The sequence below is a fragment of the Mesitornis unicolor genome, unplaced genomic scaffold, assembly GCF_000695765.1.
Source record: "Mesitornis unicolor isolate BGI_N332 unplaced genomic scaffold, ASM69576v1 scaffold25864, whole genome shotgun sequence".
In the NCBI taxonomy this organism is placed as follows: domain Eukaryota; kingdom Metazoa; phylum Chordata; class Aves; order Mesitornithiformes; family Mesitornithidae; genus Mesitornis; species Mesitornis unicolor.
Window position 1 is genome coordinate 7,474 of NW_010179750.1, and position 20,261 is coordinate 27,734.

General features: G+C 48.9%; 2 protein-coding genes across 2 annotated transcripts in view; both read left to right on the plus strand.

Annotated features, from left to right (window-relative positions):
- Positions 1-861, plus strand: part of TBCCD1 (TBCC domain containing 1) — a gene marked incomplete at its 5' end in the record, with an annotated part of 8,330 nt that extends 7,469 nt beyond the window's left edge. Inside the window, 2 exons of the mRNA XM_010182891.1 lie at positions 11-179; positions 772-861. Coding sequence (XP_010181193.1) covers positions 11-140 — 130 coding nt within the window. The remainder of the gene's footprint in view (positions 1-10; positions 180-771) is intronic.
- Positions 862-3,006: 2,145 nt separating this feature from the next.
- On the plus strand, positions 3,007-8,380 carry CRYGS (crystallin, gamma S). The gene is made up of 3 exons (XM_010182890.1): positions 3,007-3,061; positions 6,660-6,902; positions 8,108-8,380. Exons 1-3 carry the CDS (start codon positions 3,041-3,043, stop codon positions 8,378-8,380), a joined length of 537 nt encoding a protein of 178 aa, XP_010181192.1. The 5' UTR covers positions 3,007-3,040.
- The last annotated feature ends 11,881 nt before the right edge of the window (positions 8,381-20,261 follow it).

Genomic DNA, 20,261 nt, shown 5'->3' on the forward strand with positions numbered 1-20,261 from the left:
TTGATTTCAGGGACCAGAGGAAACAGTTCCAGATGCTGGTGGAAAACAAATTCTACAAGTGGCTGGTTCAGACAGGGAACCGTCAGCAGCTGGATAGCCTTGTCCCTCCTGTGGTAGGCTCCAAACAGGCAGCAGGGTAGCATTGTGCTCCTGCACAGCAGAAGGAAAGGAAAGGAAAGGTGAGTAGAGGGCCTATTTCTCTTGATTCTTCTCTCTCTAGAATTGTCCCATGTTTGTGTGCATAGCCTAGCCAGAGGTGGAAGGAGTAGGGTTGCTGTTCAGTGAACAGTCTCCCAAAAGCCTTGTGTTTGGTTTTAGTTTGTATTTTGCAGTCAAAACCTCTTTTCAGTTTGCATCTGTTCCCTGTGTACTCAGCACCTCCCTTGCTCTCTGCAGGTCTTCTGTTTGATTTGTCAGGGACATCTGTGTGCATCTGCACAGGTAGGTAGGTGTATTGCACATAATCTGTTGTACAAACTTATTTGAACAGCTGCTCTTTCCAAGAAGCTGTGTGCACTAATGTATATTCTTACCTGTCTCACTCTTTGCTTAAGAGAATCAAGTTAAACTTCAAATAATTCTTACTTATTAGTATCTTTACTCCAAGTAAAGTGGCTTAGGAGCTGGAGACAAGCCCTTACTGTGTTTTTCTGCCATTGCATGTTTCAACCCATTAGAAGTTGAGAATTTTTTTTCCTTTTCTTTAGTCTTTAAGTTGTTTTTAGTTTTCTGGTGTTGGGAGTGAAATTTGCTCCTTTTATTTTGTTACAGAGTTCTGGGAGCAGGCAGCGATGCACTGAACACAGTTCTCATTAAGACTTCGCAGCCATCCTGACCAGAACACACTTGATGTGGATCAGATGCCCAGCCTTGGTGTGGATTGGACTGTCTGCCTACTTTAGGATTTTGTATCACTGCTGCTTTCCCAGGAACATGCTGTAACTATCGCAATATCGCAAATATGTTAGTGAGGAGACTGTCATCATGGGTAGTGTCTGTGGTGGGCAGGTATCCAGTGAAGGAGCCCTTCCTGGTGCAAAGCTGGATGCAGGGCCCTGGGCATCACCTGCATCTTTATGGTACGAGCCAGCTGCACTGTTTTTATAAATGTGAAAAAAGAGATGTTTGATTTTTTTTAATGAATGAAATTCAATGGATTTTTTAGTAGGAAGATGGCACTTAAGCAATGTATTTTATGGAATTAACGTTCTTAGACATTTGCGTTGTTTTGCTGAATGTCAATAAAACTTGAGTTCTCAGATAAGCCTGGCACATGTTCTGGGGAAGGGGTTTTACCTGCACAGCGGGTGTTAGAGGGACACAATGTCTTCACTGCTTAATGAAACGGGAACCTACCAGCTGAGAGAAATGCATTTATTAACAGCTGTGGAACTGAAGGCACAGCATTTTTATGCAAACACTGTTTCCTACCTTTAATATTTCTTCTGAAGAGTATCAACTTGGGTCAGTGCCGTTCTCATGTGCTAGTGGAACCTGTCTTGAGAAGACGCGCTCATAGCTGAGAGGTCTTTTCCAACCGAGTGATTCTGTGATTCTGAGCACCTAAATTAGCTTGGCAAAATAGGCAAAGGCATTGCATGGATGACTGAATGCAGTGGCGGTGTGTGGATTGTGAAGAGCTATCCAAGCCGAGAGTGAGAGCAAGGCAGGGGCGTTTAGTGCTCTGGTGTACACGGCTGCCACCTTGCTAGAATTCTGAAAGTCTCTCGGTTCCTGGGGAGGCAGAGTGAGTTTATTATATTTAACCTTTAAAGGAGGGATGTGCAGATTGCAGTGGAGCTTTGAGGTGTCCTAATGAACTTACTGAGTTGCCTTTTGATAGGACCTGGATCGTGGTTGAACTCTGGTCTTCGTAAGACAGCATTAGAATAAAACAATAATCTAGCCGTAGGAGCAACAGCACTATTTGATTCAAGACAGCTGAAATGGGAAGAGGACGGGATGTTGCTGAGCAGGTCTGTCTCAGACTGTTGTACCTGACTGTGTAGCAAAGCTGCGGCAGCGTACATGGGGTGGCAGGCAGAGCCGCTGTTGTGAGACTGCTTGTCTTGACAGAATTGAAATAGGGTCTGTGTGTTTCAGGCACTGCTGTGCCAAATTCGTTTCCCTTTGTTTCACTAAGCCCTTGGGCTGGCGCAGTGAATAGCTGCCGAGGTGTTTTTTCAGAACACGCTGGCGGGGGGGTGTGGGTGCCCGTAAGCCAGCAATCCTCATCCTCCCTGCCCCATGGGCCAGAGCGTGGGTAAAAGAAAAACTTTTGCTCAAACCTCAAGCAGTGGTGTAGGAGTTTCAGGTTGAATTTGTGACACTCGCAGGTTCTGTGGGAAATTTGGGCACCACTCTTTACTATTTGATGTGTGAAATCACTCACTTTGGGAGTTTGTGGCCAGACACTTCTCCTCTATGTCAGGCATCATTTAGGGCTCAAACTGAGGGTACGCTATGAAAACACGCAGCCTCTTCACCACGCAGAGGTTTCCATTGGGAGCTTTTGAAGCAGGGCCTGCACACAGAGGCCGTTCTTTACAAGCCTGTGGTGTCTGCTCTGAGCACGTGTTTGCCATTTCTGTGCTGCATCCTTTGCTGCGTGGGAACGTTCTCCGAAAAATATTTGGTCTCTTCTTTACAAATGGGGATGGGCTTTTAGGGCCAACGAGGACACGTTCTTGTTTAACCTGCTTAAAAAGGAGAGAGCGGCCAAATTGCCCCCCCTTCTTTCAGGAGTTGGCAGGGGGCTGCATGTTTTTGAGTGCGTTTGGCAGAGTTTTGGTGTTCTGACTCAGCAAATGGTAACAAAGGAAGGATGGCGAAGCCTTCCTTTATTCCATAATCCTGTTTGCTTTTCTGGAAACCGGCTATAGCCTCAGAATCACTGACTCAATTTTTGGATCCTATTCTCATGACAAAGCGGCTGTCTGGTTTAAAACAAGCCCGTTATAAAAAGGGCGCCTCGGATCCTGGCTGTTTGTAACAGCTTCTGACGTTCCTCCAGCACTGAGGAGCTTGGCTGGAACGGAAAATGTCCAGAGCTGGGACCAAGGTAAGTTTATTTGCAGGCTATTTTTGATTGTGGCTAGGAGTACAAAATTTAGCAGGGGTAAGTTGTGGAGAAACTTTGGTTTCTTTGTTCTGCTGACAGCTTCCCCCTGTGTCAGTCTCTTGGCGAGAGGAGGTGCTTGAAATCCCTCCTCAAATGGAGGGAAGCTGGAGCTGAGTCCTCCCTAGTCTTTTCCCAGATCTTGGCTGTCTCCTCCAGATGTGGCTCTGCGAGGAGATGGAGTGGAGCACGGTGACTGGTGAGGGGATATTTTCAAATGCGCCAGGACTTGATGCCTTGTAAATTGACAGTGGAGGCTGCTGTGCCAGCAGCGACTGTGATGACCTGCATTTGGACACCAGAGCCCTTGTGGAAGGCTTCCTTGGGACCTGAGTCCCAGCGCCATCAGCAGCCGCCACATCCCTCCTCCATGGTGGAGCAAAGGGTGTGCTGCGACAGAAAGACGCCCGAGTGATGGCCATAGTGCCAACGGCAATCGCGTTCCCTGAGAGATGCAAACCTGCCTTGTGATTTGGTGGAATCGGCAGAGGTGAATTTAAACTGGAGAAGGAGGTAGATCAGAAAGCTGAGCTGAGTGACTTGCATCAGGTGGGGATCCAGCTCTCACGCTGTGGTGTTTGGTCTGGAAGTGTGTGAAGCTGAGCTGGTTGGTCACTCAGACCTTGTCACAGGGTTGGAACTGGGCAGGGATAAACAGCTGGGAAAGGAGTGAGAGCTTTGGGCTGGAGGCCAGTCTGCCCTGTGAGATGTTAAACAGCTGTTAAGAGGCTGTGGACAGTCCATTGTATTAGTTTTGCTTTTGGGTTACGTTCCTTTTAACCTGTGGACACTGTAAGACCCAAGAGGGCAGAGGGCTCAGCTGCTAATGGTTTTGTAGGCACTGGCCAATGCTCTGGATTCAGTCTCTGCTTCTCCACACCTGTCGTCTGTGACCTGGGCTCAAAGTGATTTGGCTATTTCTGAGCAGCCTTTAGGAACTGGGGATGGTCTGCTGCTGCCTTTACCCTGGCACCTGTCAGATTGCAGCATGGACTTCACATATCCGTACATAAAGAAGGTGCTGGGGAAATGCAGCTGGTTCATACTTCAGTCTCCTATCTGCTTAAAGAGACTTAAATACTGCCTTTTACCCCTGCTGAAAGCTGTGGCCCCTGGGAGTGTGCTGTGGGGAATTTGTTGATTATGTGCTGCTGTGGTGCAGCAAAATATCCAAGAGGAGTTAAGTCAGTGACAGGGTGCAAATCTCTTTTCTCTGTGCTATGCTCTTGTCTAGCATGTTTCAGAGAGAAGAAAAGGGCGAAGGAGAGATTTAAACACCATTTCCCACAATTGAAGCAAGTGATCTGCCCTAGAAAGTGCGCAGATCTTTTTTTCTGAGGAAGCAGTGGACACTACTGGTTATCACTTACAGTTCTTGCTTACAAGTTTCCTTCTAACAGAGCTGCTGTTGGGAAGAAACGTGGTAACTGCTCTGAGGTGGCCAAGGGAGTAAGAGTTTTACAGTCCTGTAAGGAAGATTTACTATGGCAGATCTGTTATCTGTCAGGTAAGCCCCCAAAAAGCAGTTTGGGCAGGGACCGGCTAACAGATTAAGCAGAGCAACTTGATGGCTTTACTTGAAGAAAGGTGATTTGTGTGGGAGTAAGATGCTACTGAAGCAAACGAATGAATCTGGAATTGAAATCCGTAATTAACCTGTTGTTATCCTTCGGGTGGGAAATGTCAGTCTGCTCTGTTTGTGCCTTAATCTCTGGAGGAAAGCTGAGGAGCACCGAGTGTGAAGGCCTGAAATGAACTGAGGGTGTGTGCGAAGAGCTGTGCTGGAGAATGGGTGGGCAGGAGCCCTCTCCTTGAGTCTTCCTAAAAATGGTCTAAGAATTAAACAACAAACAACAGTTTGGTTGCTCTGTGGGAGTGACTGTACTCTTAATGTGCTCTTGGATTTCTTTGGCTTTGTGGCTTTATGACTACAGGGAAAATACCATCCTAGGAGCACCAGGTAGCGTTGCCAAATTAAAGTTTAGCTGTGTTAGTAATTGGGTGAACAGGAATTCCAGGAATTGGGCATTTTACTGCACAACTTTTAAACCTTTATTTGCTTGCTAGAAGATGGTAGCTGTGGAAAAACTATGGGGAAAAAAATGGATCGCAGAGCTCTGCATGTTAGGTGTTTAAGTTGCTGTGGCCAGAAAAATTCTCTCCAGAGCATCTGGGGGAATTGACTGAGGCAATATCAGCTGCTACCAACTAATGTGGCATTGTGTATGGGGCTGGAAAAGGTGTCTTTGATATGCACCGCATGGGATCAACCAGCCTGCACGTCAGTTGATTTGATGCGAGGCGCTAGAAGATGCTGGGGTAAGTAATCAAACTCCGGTAGTGCTGGAAGATGGGTTGGTGGCTGGGTGCAGCTGAAAGGGATCTGCTGAGACTGATTCACATTCAAGCTGATGTAGTTTTTGGTGTGGTCTGGCATCACAGTGTCATAAGCAAGCAAAGGATATAGTCAGAATAGACGTGATGGTTCAGGATCCCTTATTGCAAAGAACAGCTCTTTGATGAATAATTGTCATCTGGATGCATCTAAAAATGGAGCTGTACAAAGGACTGAGCTGGGTCTGGGACTTGGCAGTATTTCCATGAAGGGCTTGTTGAATAAAGCATGCGTTGCCTCTCCAGCCCTGGCTGTGGGTTGGTGATACCTCGGGCAAGAGGAATGGGATTTGCTCACCACCCCTTGGGATCATTTTGAAACAGGTTGTGATCAAGTAGGGAAAAAGTGTCCCTAAGCAAAGTGCTTTGCTGTGACCCACCTGGCTGTAGAGCAGCTCTTGGGAAGGGACTGTGGTGATGGATGGCAGATTTGTCAGCTGTACTGCAGACTTGCAGCAACCAAAGCAGAAGAAGCCAACTGCAGATGCAGTCCTCGAATGTCTGAAGATCTGTGCTATCCACCGCGTATGTGGAGCACTCCTTTAGTTTTTCTTGGCACTGGTAAAGCTTGTGTGATGTCCAGCTTCTGGCATTAGATTTTGAGAAAGCAAACTGTGGACCACTAGAGTAAAGAATGAGGAGAACAACGGTCACAGGGCTAGAAGACATGACCCAGGAGGAAAGAGACCTCACCAGTAAAGGTCTAACTGCAGATGCTCGGTAATCCAATAGAAACAATATACTGCTTAGTGCAGTCTGTTAACTACTTAGGGCTCCTTTGGCCTTAATTTAGTAACTACTGATCTAGTGAAGGCAGGAGGGAAATTTATTAATAGTGTTTTGCTGCAAAGAGGACAGAGACTTCTCCAAGCTTTGGGTTGGATTGGGACAGAAGTAGATGCTGGGAAGGGCAAGGATGCTTGGTGGTGGCTGGAGCTGCTGGGACCAGACTGGTGAATTGGCTGCCAGGATTAGCTGGCATGCAGTTGATCCTGCTCAGTGGTTGGGCTTGATGACTTTTTGACATCTTCAGGGCTCTGTTTTCAGATATTTCGTGTCGTGGTGCAGCTAGAATATGGAGGTGGGTGTGTGCACACGCTGGGGAATGGGGAACCTCCCTGCTTTCCTTCTTGTGCTTGTGTTTCAGGTCACCTTCTATGAAGACAAGAATTTCCTAGGCCGTTACTACGAGTGTGACAGTGACTGCCCTGACTTTCACACCTACCTGAGCCGCTGCAACTCCATCCGGGTGGATGGAGGCACCTGGGTGGCCTATGAGAGGCCCAACTTTGCCGGGAACATGTATGTTCTGACGCGTGGGGAGTATCCTGACTACCACCACTGGATGGGCCTCAACGACCGCCTGGGCTCCTGCAAAGCCGTCCACGTGGTAAGCATGACCTCTTCCCAAGGGACGTTTTAATTTACACAGCTATCATTGAAGGGTTTTGGCATGCTTGTGGGTGGCCTCCATCTTCCTGGGGACCCATGGGAGCTCTCTTGGAGAGGACAGCTACAGGGGGCTTGCTCTAGGAATGTCAAGGTGCTTGCTGAGTGGAAAAGGTAAATCTCTTCCACTTGGGATTGCAGTGGAGAAAAAGCAGCTTCCTTTGAATGCTTTGCAGGTGAGTTTCCATAGGAACAGCAGTGTAGTTATATCTGCCTGTTCCTCCAGGGACTTCAGGATCCAGACAGGTGACTCTAAGGTTTGCTTCTCACCTCTCCCCTTGCTTTGTGGCTGCCTGATCTGACTCTGGTGGTGGGCACAAGGCTCATAATGGTGGGATGTGGATTTTTGTGAGCACCCAGCATGAGGGGCAGTTTGTTTGCCTCTAGCAAACCATGACTCCCTTTGGACACAAGAGACCAAATCTGAGCATCACCAAGTCCCTCTGGTCAGCGTGGACAAAGGGAGAACAGCCCCAGGAGCAGACCCAGAGTGACCAGAGCTGTTTTTATGTCTGGTGGTCTAACACCACTTTGATCCTGTTCTGGGCTTGAGCTGGGTCTAAATTCCTTTGCACAGGGCACGGAAAGTTTCCAGAGCACTGATCTGGCATAAGGGATGGAGTCAAAAACGCATGGGAGATGTAACAGCAACACAGCTCCCTCTGTCAGGATGAAATGTGGAGGCCTTATCCTGCAGGTCTACCTGGTGCTGGCTTCCCCTCCTGCCCTTGAGGAGGTTTCGTGGGGACTCACCACTCACAGGCGTTAGGTCAGAGTGCCCCAGAGAAGCTGCAGTGCAGTGCATGGATCCCAGAGACCCTGCAGAGCTCAGCTGGGGCTGGCAGTGAGAGTGGGCTTGAGGAGGCGGGGGAAGACGGTGTCCGGGCAGCTGCAGATTAAAACTGCCGCAGCGCCTTCGGGCAATGCAGTGCTTCAAATCGCGGTGGAAAATACCCGTGCTGCGTTTGCCGGTAATACAACCCAGCTGGGGTCACCAGCTCATTAAACTCCTTGTTGCCTGGAGGAGCGGGGAGCGGAGGGGGTCTGCCTCTCCTTCTGATGCTCACACGCTGGCGACAGTCAGAGCTGGGGACGTGTTGGTGCCTCCCTCCAGCACTCTGCCATTTTCTCTCCTCTTTTTTCTAGCCAAGTGGAGGCCGGGGCCACATCCAGGTGTTTGAGAAGGGAGATTTTGGCGGGCAGATGTTTGAAGCCACCGAAGATTGCCCTTCTGTCATGGAGGAGTGGCACATGCGTGAGGTCCATGCCTGCAGAGTGCTGGAGGGTGTCTGGGTCTTCTATGAGCATCCCAACTACCGGGGCAGGCAGTACCTGCTGCTCAAGGGCGAGTACCGCAAACCCGTGGAGTGGGGAGCGGCCAGCCCCGCCGTCCAGTCCTTCCGTAGCATTGCCGAGTGAGGCAGCCCCTAGGCCGGCCTGCCACAGACCCTCAATAAAGCAACTGAATAGCTCAGCTCACCTTGTCCTCCTTATTCCTGGGGTTATCTCATTCCTCAGCATCCCCTTCCCTCCAGCCCGCTGCTCCTCTCCAGGAGCTTCATTACCCACGTTTGGCCAGTCCAGTGGAGCACTGGGACCACCCATCCCTTGGACTCAAGTTTTCAACGCTGGCTATGGGTTGCTCAGCCTCCATGACCCTGGGGAGTCCCCGCTTGCTGTGTTGCTGCTCCGTGGTGGCTGGGGAGAAAGGGCTGCTGGTGGTTAGGGAGAAGGGATGAGGTTTGCATCCCTGCGACATGCAGCAAGACCTCCCCAAGCAGGCAGTAGATGTTCTGTTGTCTGAAGAGCGTGTCCCTCTCATGGTGGTTGGGGAAATAGGGTCGGTGGGGAGGAAATGGGATCAGTGGCGGGAACAGTGGAGGTGAGAGGCAGGGATCTCAGAGCGGGCAGGAGGGAGGCAGCCATGATCTCCCTGGAGGATGCTGGGGACCCTGGTGTGTCAGGTACACCCCCTTGTAAATGTAAGGCAAGGGGTCTGGCTGCTTGAAATGGGGTTAAGCATGGTATCAAGCTGGGCAACTGGAAGGGGAAGAGGAGGTTGAATATGGGCAGTGATGGTGAGTGCCTCTGAAATCTGCTGCTGAGTGGTGTTGAAGGACAGGAAGAGACCCCCGGGCACCTGAGGCACGCAGGGAGCAGAGGGAGCTGTCGGGCTCCCAGTCAGCCGTGTTTGCTACCAGCAAAAGCGCCCGGTTTTGCCCAGTGCCGCTAGATGTCAGGCTGGGCCCGCGCCGCGCAGCAGTAACCGATGTCCCTGCGCAGGGCACTGCGCTCCCGGGCACCCCTGGGACCCGCAGCCCGTTTGCATACGGAGCCGAGGGGCCGTGGGATAATGACGCGGGATGGAGAAGCGGAGCCCTTCCAGCCACGCTCTGCGGGCTCGTCCCGGTTGATGTATGAGGTTATTACGGAGCAGGTTAAGTGATGCTTGTCGAGCTGCGGCTGTGCGACCTCTTGGGAAGGCAGCCGCCGCGGGGAGCGAGAAGAGGCTGCCGAGAGGGGCAGCTCCGGCCTCGTGGGCTTCCCCCGGCACAAATGCGGGCTGAAGAGTCACCTTCTTCCTCCTCCTCCTGCTGTCAACCTGCAGTTGAACCCTCCCAACCATAGTCCCCTGGCCCCTTCCAGCCCTTGCTGCATCTCCTTGACCAGCCTCCGTTCCCCCCTTGCCTCTCTCCTGTATCATGGGGCAGTGGGATGCAGGATGCAGATGATCCAGCATTATGGTTGGGTCTCGGTGCAGTTTTCCCCAAAATACTTCTCCAGGACGTGCCAGCACCCAGCTCCCTTTTCCCTCTGACTCCTGCCTGTGCAAGGCACTGGCTTGAGCATGGCCTGGCCATATTTTCTTTGCAGGGATCCTGTTGCCATCCCCATTTTGGAAGGAGAATCTCCTGAAGGTAGGTGTAATTTGGCCAGTGCATCTTCAACCATCTCCCACCCTGGTTTTGGGGGCTTGCTTCCCCATCCTATGTCCTCTGTGGTGGGATTTGTCCCTCCCTGGGGTGGGTGCCGGAGCTGCGGGGGGCAGATTTGGGGTACTACAGCCAATGTACACCCACCTGGGAGCTGGTTTGGGTTTGCCCTTATGATAACATTTCCTCCTCACGTCCTTCCCTTACATCGCGTGATCTACCCACTGCAAAAACCCAATTATCATGACTCTTTTCCCCTCTCTTCCTCTGGCTGGCTCTTGCCCCCTGGTGAATTTTGCATTGTGCCCTGAACATTGGAAACCAATGCGAATAACAATAAAATATGCTAGTTGGCTGGAGGTTTTCATTATTATTTGGGTTTTTTTATTATTCTAGACGACTTTTTCCATTGCAGGGTCCCTCGCTGCTGCTGCCCGCACATACAGATCAGAGTGGGTGGTGAGTGCCGGCAATCCAAACCCAGCCTGCTGATGCCTAGGTTTTTAATTTTTTTTTTCCTTGACAGCTAATTTCCATTTTTCAGTATCAGGGGGTCTGCTCCGGTAATTGGCATGCAGATTGTGTCTGATGGGCCTGTTAGACACGAGCAAAGACTCTGCTCGTTAGAATAAGCCAACCCCGGGCTGATGGATGGGGCGTAAGGAGGTCATATAGCGAATATACAGATGCCCGTGTGCACGCCTGCACCTATGAAAATTCACATTTCTTGCCCTCCCCCCACCGCTCCTACTTTCTTTATCCGGCAAACTCTAATCTATCACATTTCATTGAAACAAATCCTGCTCCATTTCTCTCTCTTCCCTTTTTTCCCTTTAAGGGAAAAATGTGATGGAACCTGCTCCTGGATTTAATAAGAAGATGGTGCAGCATAGCAGGAATTAAAGCGGTGCCATGCTTCATTAGCAGCTGGGGATCACACGGAGCCGGCCCAGATGTTAATTACACTTTGGGAATTAATTGGTATCAGGCGTCCCTCTCCTCCATCATCTGTAATCCTCTCTGCAAGGACTCCTGGAAGCACAGAGTGCCGGGCGGGTGCTTGTCTCCCCTCCTCACCCCATCCGAGGGGCACAGGATGGCTTTGAAATCTTCAAGCCACCTTCTTGTCCATCCCTTTGGTACCCCAAAAACCTGCTGCTGCTTTTTCCCCCCTTTTCTTTCCTATGCCCCTATCCCCAAACTTTGCCTCTGCCTGCTGGGGAGCAGCAGGTCCAGGGGGGACTGGTGGGAGGTGACACTGCTTTGAAGGAGGGAAGACCACCCCATTGAAGGTGGCCCTTTCCAGGACACCCTGTACAAGGGCTGAGAGGATGTGGTCTCCTTTTCTGCTGCTCCTTGACCCATCTTTGCTGTCCTGTCCCTTCCCTCCAGCTCTGAGTGCAGACTTGCATCATTCCCCACACCTCCAACGGCCCCTGCTGCTGAAATCCCCCCAGTTCTCCAAGGACACTGGTCTCCAGTTCCTTCCCTCCCCTTTTACACCTTGGATTCAACCTGATGAAATTCAAAAGCTGCTAAAAAGCTGGGCAGGGGCTTCTTTATTTTGCCAGAGGACAGAAATGATATGCTTGGAAATGAAGAATATTCCTCTGAATGTGGCCAATTTGTTCCTTTTCTGAGCTGGCTGGTGGCGGCCCAGCGTGTGGCACGGTTGTCTCTTCTATGGAGCATTGTGTCTCCGGGTCCCTGCCTGCACTGGGCGAGATTGCTGCACAGCCCCAGTGGGACACTTGCGTTCAACTTTGTGTGTCCCCCCCCAAAAATTGCTCCCAGGCTGTAATGGTGAGAGCTTGCCAGCACCACAGTCATGGCAGGGGCCTGGCTGGAGCCCTCACTGCAGCCAGTGTGACACCATCAGCCCATGCTCCTGTGTTTACTTTCCTCTTTTGGGCTTTTCAGTGATGGTGCACCCAGTTGACAGCAGAAATCCTCCTTGATCCTTGCTGTGGGCATGGCCAGAGCTTTTGTGCTGCCCACGGTTGTCATCAGGGCTTTGTGGGTCTTCTCTTGGCATTGCTGATGCTCCTCAGTCTTGAGGTGTCAAGATGTGGTCCAGGCCCCTCTCCCACACCAGTAAAGGTCATTAATGTCACTTCAGTGCAACTCTTCATTGCCATTTGGTTCCCTTGGAGCCCTTCTTGCTGAAATCAAAGGTCTTGTAGGTTCAGCCTTAGACCATGCGTGGGCAGTCCCTGAAGATCCTCACGGATTATTATGGCACGTGGTTTGGTTTGTCTAGTGTAGCCCTTCCAAATGTCCTCTTTTCCTCTGTTTTATATGTGACCCACTCTACACATTCCCTATTGACACCATCTGAGATGCAAAGGTTGCACAGAGCAATGCATTCCAGGAGGTGATGCTCAAGACCGGCTCTGTCCATCCTGCTTTGAGCTTGTGGGTAAAATCCAGCCCAGCTCAGGGTGCACAGAGCTTTTGAGCTGCACACAAGCAGATGCAATAGCAGAGCTGAGCTGCTCCGTGTTTCACATGTGGCCTGGAGTTTCCTCCAGTACCTGCACATCCTCTTGGCCAGATGTTCTGGCCATGTGTGGGGTTGGCCATGTGTGGGGCTGTCCATTCCCACGAGTGGGTGTGCAGTGCTGTGGGTGAGAGTTGCCTCTCTGGGACTTGTGGGTGGTGACAGGGGATCGTTGCTGCAGGGAGATGCTGGCACCCCAACCTGGAGCTCTGTGGCTCCCCTAAAATTGCAGAGGGAGATGGGGAGGAGAAGGCACTGCCCAGGGGATCGGTCTTCCCTCTGGCAGTCCCCAGCAGAGGGCAATAGAAGCAAATAGAAGAGACAAGGGCCTGGCAATAGATGAGCAAGTGGAGCAGTTTTCCAGCTGGAGCGACCTGCAAGAGCAGCGATGTTTGATGTTGGAGCAGGGTGCAAGAGGGGACGATGCTGTGCAATGGGAGCAGTGTTTGGGGGAATCTTGAGAAGGAGGTGAAAGTGAAACAGAGCAACTGAAGGATATTTTGGTAGGAGTTAAGGCAAAATGATGTTTTCAGAAATCCCAAACTAATAGCTTTGGGTTTGGGTGAGGAATGAAGGGGACATATTTAACCCTTTTTGTTGATTTTAGGTCAGTTTTTAGGTGAAAGGAGAAGCTCTGAGAACTCCCAGCACCGATTATTTTTCACCTGGTGTATTTGCATGACTAAGTCGAGCTCAGTGTCTGGGTGTCTTTCTGGATGCTCTTGCCTCTTTGAGATCAAATTCTAACACAGCCATATGTGCCTGGAGACTGAGTGCTGCCCCTTACCCCGGCCAGAGGGATGAACTGGGCTGGGACTGGAGCTGCCCGTGAGCCCCCTTCTGCCCTGCAAAGGGAAACGGTAGCAGCTGAAGAAGGGAAGCAGCAGGGAAGAGGTGGGCAGAGCATCCCTGGACCAGCTCAGGCAGAAACCTCTGCCCAATGCCTGGATATTTAAAAAAAAAAAAACAACAAAAAAACCAAACAAAAAAAACCCCACCAAAAAACCCCAAACCACAGTTATTTCCAAAGGAAGGGCAAAATCCACGTTGCAAGAAGCTGTGGGTGCTGTGGATGCAGGATGCTCAGGAGAGCCAGCCATCCCAGCTAGCAGCTGGGGCAGTTATTTGGGCAGAGCCACACACTGTGGTGCAGCTGCTCTGTGTGGGGCTGGGTGCAAAGCCTTGAGACATTTTTTGGGGAGGCTGAGCCAGGCTTTTTGTGGAGATGCTGCTGCTTAGAGAGGTCGCAACCGGACTCTAGCCCTAAAGGAGAACACAGAAGGGGTTCCACCACAGAGTCCCCAACCTGCTTCATTAAACCCCTCCTTGTTGAGACAAGGCGCAATCTCTCCATCTCGCCGTTATCTTTCCATCTGCCTCTTCTCCATCTCCTTCCTGATGCTCCTTATCTCCTCTCACCTTCCCCAGAAACTCATCGTTGTGGAGGCAGAGCCGGCTGCCTGTGCCCAGCCCCTCTCCACCTGCTCTTATCTGCCGCCGGGAGGTTTTTTTTGTGATTCAGCCCCATGTCTCAAAGTCAAACGGATTTCTGGCAGGGGTGAGCACAGCGAAGGTCGGCAGTGAGGAGGAGGAGGAGGAGGAGGAGGAGGAGGCAAGACCCGCACTCTCCCTCTCCGCCCCGTGTGAGCCAATCCTCCAGGTGGTGCCTCTCCCCATTTATTCGCCAACATTATCAATTACATTTGGGTTATTATTACTCATTCAAGGCAAAGTGAGTCGCAGACAGCTATTTCCTAATGGGGAAATGTTACAGGCAACTTATTAACGAACAATGCATCATTAAGGGGGGGAGAGCTTCAAAGGCTCCTAAACGCATTTCAAAGGACACAATGCGAGTGGAGCCTGCCGTCGCATATCTGGGGGACATGGGCAAAATTTGTAACAAGGAATATACTGGGCCCAACGTAATTAACTAATTCTTGATCAAAGGGGGTTTAGAAGTGAATGGTCAGGGAATTCAATTATAGATTTCCTAATGAACCACTGTGTGCCAAGGCAGGGGGATGTTTTCTCCCAGAAAAGCAGGGCTGAGGATCAAGGCTGGGATTTCCAGCGAGGTTTGGGGAGAGAAACAGCAGAAAAGCTCATCCTGAGTGGATTTGGGGCAGGGGGATGGGGCGATGCACCGTGGAGGGAGGCACCATCCTGGTCTGTCCCGGTGGTGGCCCACGTGTTGGGACGGGTTCACCCTGGCTCTGATTTTTGGTAGTCCCACAGCTCTATAGAAGCCAAGACTGGCAAAAAGGGCTGGGGAATGCAGTGACCCGGGGGCTGACACTGCCTGATCCCCTTCCTGGAAAACCCAGGCAAGGGAGATTTCCATGTGAATCCACCCTCCGGTAAAAATAATGTCGTTCTCCGTTGATGGAAGGAGCCTCTTCTGGTCCTCCGCTACTTTCTCTTATTACAGAAAGTTGATTTGCTCACTTTACAAAGAGAAATGTATTATGAATTTTCTCTTCATTATCTTCCCTTTTTCCCTCCACGTTTAACAACCGATTTGTGTGTTGCATGAAAGTTACACAGTTCTTTAGATGCATTTGCTATTTTATTTTCTTTCATTCAAAAATATGTCAGTAATCTTTTTGTTAACATGAAAGATAAAGGATTAGTAATGCAAGATGCAGTTTTCTTGTAACCTTCTTGAAAGCAGACTATAGTTTCTTATCTGGCTCTAACATTCATTTTCCTGAAATGAAAAAAAAAAAAGACTTCTTAAAATGAAATAAACTATATTCGATTCAGACAAGCAGTGCTAGCAAAGAAATTTATTGCAGTGGCAGAATGGAGCAGCTGCACAGAAGTCCCTCTCTTGCATCAGCGAGCGCCTTTCCAAGAAAGCAGCGTACATGTGCACACAAACGTGCATGGCCCGTGTGGAAAAACACCACTGGCGAAAGAAAACACCACGTCCAAGCCTTGCACTGATACCACAAAATATTCCAAGGTGTGCCTGGCCAGTTGACTCCAGCAGCAGCAACACTTGCCTTGGGAATATCCGGGAGGGGGACCCTGCTGGTGTGTCCCAAACCAGAGCTGGGCCACCAGCTCTCATCCATTCCTGGGACTCGATGCTCGTTGCAGTAGTGGGCTGTTTTTCTGCAAAGACTACAATATTTGATTTTATGGGAGCAAGGTTGATCAGACATTTTGTTTGAATTTAAAGCCAGCACTAAGTGATGATCAAGGTCTTTAGCAGTTTTGAGTTAACCAAAGCTGGGGTGTAGCAAAAACCAGGACAGTTGGCCCCATGCTGACTGCAAACTGGCCAAAAAAATTAATCTATACCACTAACATCACATGCACTGTAAACTGAGGGGTCTGCTGGGGGCGGCTCTCGCTCCTCAGTGGCTGTTATCCCAAAAGGGTCTCACCTGTTGCTCTGCTTCTGAGGTCTGCTTCCCTGCTCGTTGTGACCATTGCAGCTTGTGACCACTGTATTGGCTAAATATAACTCTGTACTTTATATTAATACTGTTCTTAATACTGTTTTTTCTTATTTTATTAAATCTGTTTTTATTTCAACCCACAGGTCTCCTTTCTTTTTCCCTATTCCCCTCCCCAGCTCCTGAAATTTCCATCTCAGCATCTTCTGCTCATGGCTCAGGAGCAAATGGGGTTTTGTAGCGCTGCTGGCTCCTTGTTACTTATTTGAGCCATGTTGGGTCTCCAGGAGGTCCCACCTTGTGATATCCCACCTGTCTTGACTGAGACCTTCTTCTCTCCTCTGGCTGGGGTCAGGACCTTCTACTTTGGAGTGGTGATGGCTGGTAGGGAGGATAGGACGCAGAAAAACACCGGGGAGGGGAAAAGAGAGATGGGGACAGGAGGAGGAGGTACTGAAGCAGCAGGGGACAACACAAGGGGCCTTGAGGGACCAGCAGGTCTTTGAGCATCACCTGCTGAAGCCAGTAACTTGAATTTGATGGAGTTGGTTTCTTTGTAGATGCAGAGAATAAAAGCGAGCACAGGGCGAGCAGTTATCACAACACCGAAATCCTCCAGTCAAAAAAACCTCACTGTCCTCTTCTAGCAGCCTGACAGCTCTGAGAGGGTTAAATCATAATATAAAATGCTGGATTTCTACAGCAATTAGCTAATGGGCCCTCAGCAGGTAAAACAAAGTACTTTCCCCCCATCAGGTGGATTTGGTTAATATCGAGTTAGCATAATAAGGAGCTGGCATTTACAACTTTGTTTATAACCTCATTTGCAGGGAATACTTTGTTTTGCTCCAGAGAAACTCAATATTTTCTATTGCTGATGGCAATAATGATTTCTGTCGCACGCAACAGGGATTGCATTCTGCTCCCTTGGCAGGGCTTAACAAGTAAAATAAAAAAAAGAAAAGAAGAGCATCGTCTTTTGGGCTGAAATCGTCGCCTTTAGCGTTTAACGGGTCTCTTGTCCTGTGCTACCAGATCCGTGGCTTCATTTGAGGAAAAGTGTGTTTTCATATCAAAGGAGCCCCCCCTCGCTGCCCCAGCCTTCCCTTCCCCCTTCGCTGCCCCGGCACACACGCTATTTTAATATTTCATATATTTCATAAGCTTTTATGCCTCTAAAAGAGAAGTGAATTTGTGGAGAGTTGAGCTCTCCAGAGCTGTACTTCAGAGCTGGGAAGTAATTCAGGGTGAAGCCTGTATTAATCTCAGGTGAGAGAGATATTTAAATTCAGGCTACCAATGTGAATATAAAATGGGGATCTCTTTACAAAAATTTCAAATTGTAATATGCAAAGCTTAAAGAAAAGAAACCCCAAGGGAACAGCTTTCTTCTAGAACATTTTGTTCCAACCATCATCTCTTTACCTTTATTTTTTTATTTAAAAAACCCTCCCTTTGCCATTTTGTATTTTTAAATTAAATCTTTCAGTTTTTAAAATGAAATTCTTTATTGCTGGGAGATGGTGGCAGCAGGGGGCGGGGAATGTAAGTGCTTGGCTGTGAAAAAATGGTGCGTGGGCCCAAATTTGAGCCAGAGCAGAAGGAATAGTGACTGGTAGGGAAATAAATCCCTACCTGGCTGGGACGTGGGGCCACCCATCACCTCCACGCTTGGGGGGTGCTGCCTGTGCCCTGCTTTTGGGGCAGCTGCCAGGCAGGAGAGGAGCTGAAATCTCTGCTTGGAAGGGTGGCAATGCAATCATGTCCTTGGTGTCCTCCTCCAGTGGAGGACTGGGGCGGCACTGGGCTGGGTTGGTCCTTCCCCATCAGTGCCTGCTGCACCTTCAGCGAGCAGATAAAATTTTAATATTGATTTATTCGTATGTGCATTTCATTAGGGGTGGGGATCAGCTCACAGATGTTATTTTGAACAATTTCGCCCCAAAAATCCTCAAAATCCTCAGGCTGCCTCCAGCTCCCAGGTCAGGAGCACTGGTGACAGATGACACGTTATTATCAGCTCTGTCAATTAATTAAATTATACATTATGCTTATGAGGGTGATATACTTAGCCACTCTAGATTAAGCATCTCAATTAAGTCTTTAATTTAGATTTAATAAGTAAGTTATTATATGTTAATAAAAGATCAATTAGTTGTTAGAAGAGCATTGATCCAGGTACAATAAGTGTGTCAGGGAGACATCGCGCTGACATCGAGGAGACGGGGAGATGGCACAGACAACATGTGTACAATTAGGGTTTTAATATCATCAGACCGGAGCGAACATGGAGCTGTCTGGCTGGTGTTCAACAGGAGTTTGGGACGATCATGCCATACTGTGAAACCTGGCCAGACTCCATTTTTTGGTTCTTCTCCTCTGTGGGATGACCCCAAGGAAGGACCTTCTGTCAATATCGGAAAAGAGATGTCTCCAAAACAGCTGGTTTGATGGCTTGGTCCTATATAAACCCTGCATTGCGGTGTCTTTCCACATGTCCCTCTCCTTCATGATCCCCAGCTGAGCCCGCTCATCCCCACGGGGAAATTTTGGGTGAAGAAGGATGGGTCAGGAGCCAGCGGTTGGGCTTCCAGGGGGAGGGGAGGGAAGCGCTGGGCTCCAGCGGCGCTGAGATTTCAGCTGAATATGGATGACATCATTATACGGGTGATCCTTTCAGCGACAGCGAGCCGGGTTTTAAAGTAGCGACCTACAGCATACAAATGATGGGTTTAAAGGAAATAAAAAAAGAGATGATTTGAATAGCATACATTTATAGAAGAAAAGCTTCCCCCCCCTCCGCTTCCATTTCTAATATCTTTCTACGGGGCAGGCGCTGTGCATTCGAAAAGAAATTAAAACACTCCTCCTAAATACACTCCAGGCAGTAACAATGGCAAAGTTAAGAAGGTTACGAGACTTAGTTGTCCCAGCAACATGTCATCAAGTTGAAATGAGCAGGAAACACAGATAACCTAAGAAAGAGAAGGGGGGGGAGGAGAAGAATAAAACCGCAGGAGGAAAAATGCCAAGAGATTGAGAAAGAAAAGGGAAAACCCTTTTTATTTGCTGTTTCATTAGGATGAATCTGATTTTATAGTCTCTAAAAGAGGCTAAAATATAATCTCCTTTTGTGTAATGCGCATGTTAGGAAAATGTGTCGTCAGCAATTCTTCTGTACACTACAGCAATATTCAAAAAATTAGCAGGGATATTCAAGTCAAGCTACAAAGAAAAACAAACAGAAGACTCACATTTCAAGCTTGAGCTGTCTTTTAAGAACGTTTTCAACTTTTTATTAACCTTTTTGATTGCCCCTTATGGTTTCTTTTCACTGCAGCAGAAGAGCTCTGAGTTTCAAGAGGAAGACAAAGCATGCAAAGGAAAGAGGTTTGAAATGCAGCTGCTGAGCGAGCCCAGGTCCCTCCCAGCTCTTCTCCCATCAACACCAGTTTGCTTCCATTTTACAGAGGCAAGCCCAGTATCGTATGAGTAGACAGCTTGTGGACATCCCTTCAAAGCCTTGGGGGTTGATGTGGTGCTCATCAGTGCCCACCACTCCCATGTCCTTCACATATATGTTGGTTTTGGGGCACCTCAGAAGGACATGTGTCTAGTTGTTGACTTCACCTCCTCCTGATGTTGAGGTTTGACCCCTGGCTAGAGTCACTAGGAAAAACTTTAATTAATCAACTAATCAAGCGCTCAGCATCAGCCAGGCACAGCATCCCCCAGACCGAACCCTTCCTGGAGAGGAGCCACTTTTATACTGAAATAGGTGAGTGATGAAGAGGACGAATCACCAGCATCATCTGTGCTGTGGAGGAATGGACTTCATGGTCCCAGAGAACTTTTCTAGTCTTACATCCCTAAATGTGGACTGAGGAACCCGATTTTATGCACTCCTTTAAAAAATCTTGTTCCAGGCTTTTTATTTGTGTCTACCTCCAAACTCATGACACCCCTTGGGTCCCTCAGTCACATTTTAAAACCTCAGCAGTGTGTCGCAGCAGGATCCTTGCTGAGATATTTTTGGTGCTTGTGCGTTACATGCAACCACCCAAAATCATGCTGCTCTCTGATAAAAATCTCTCCTCTCTCCTTCCCACCCTTTTCTTCCACAAAAATATTTATTTGTTGTGCTTTCTATTTTAATTGTCTTTTGCTGTGGCTTCTTGTTGTGGATTATATTTTAAAGCAAGGATTGATTTAGTTAATTGATGGAGAGCTTTGCCTGTGAGGGTTTCATAATCCTTCCTATTTTATCTTTGCAATAATTGCTATGTTTGTGATTATTTCAAAGGACTATGAAACAGCAGAATACAAGAAAACAAGCTCATCCACTCCTATTTTGCAGCTTCTCCAGGCACCTGGGTGGGCTTCTCCTACGTAAGATGTTGAAAAGCTACCTTTTTGGTAAAAAGACTATTCACACACACACAGAATCACACAGAATCGCT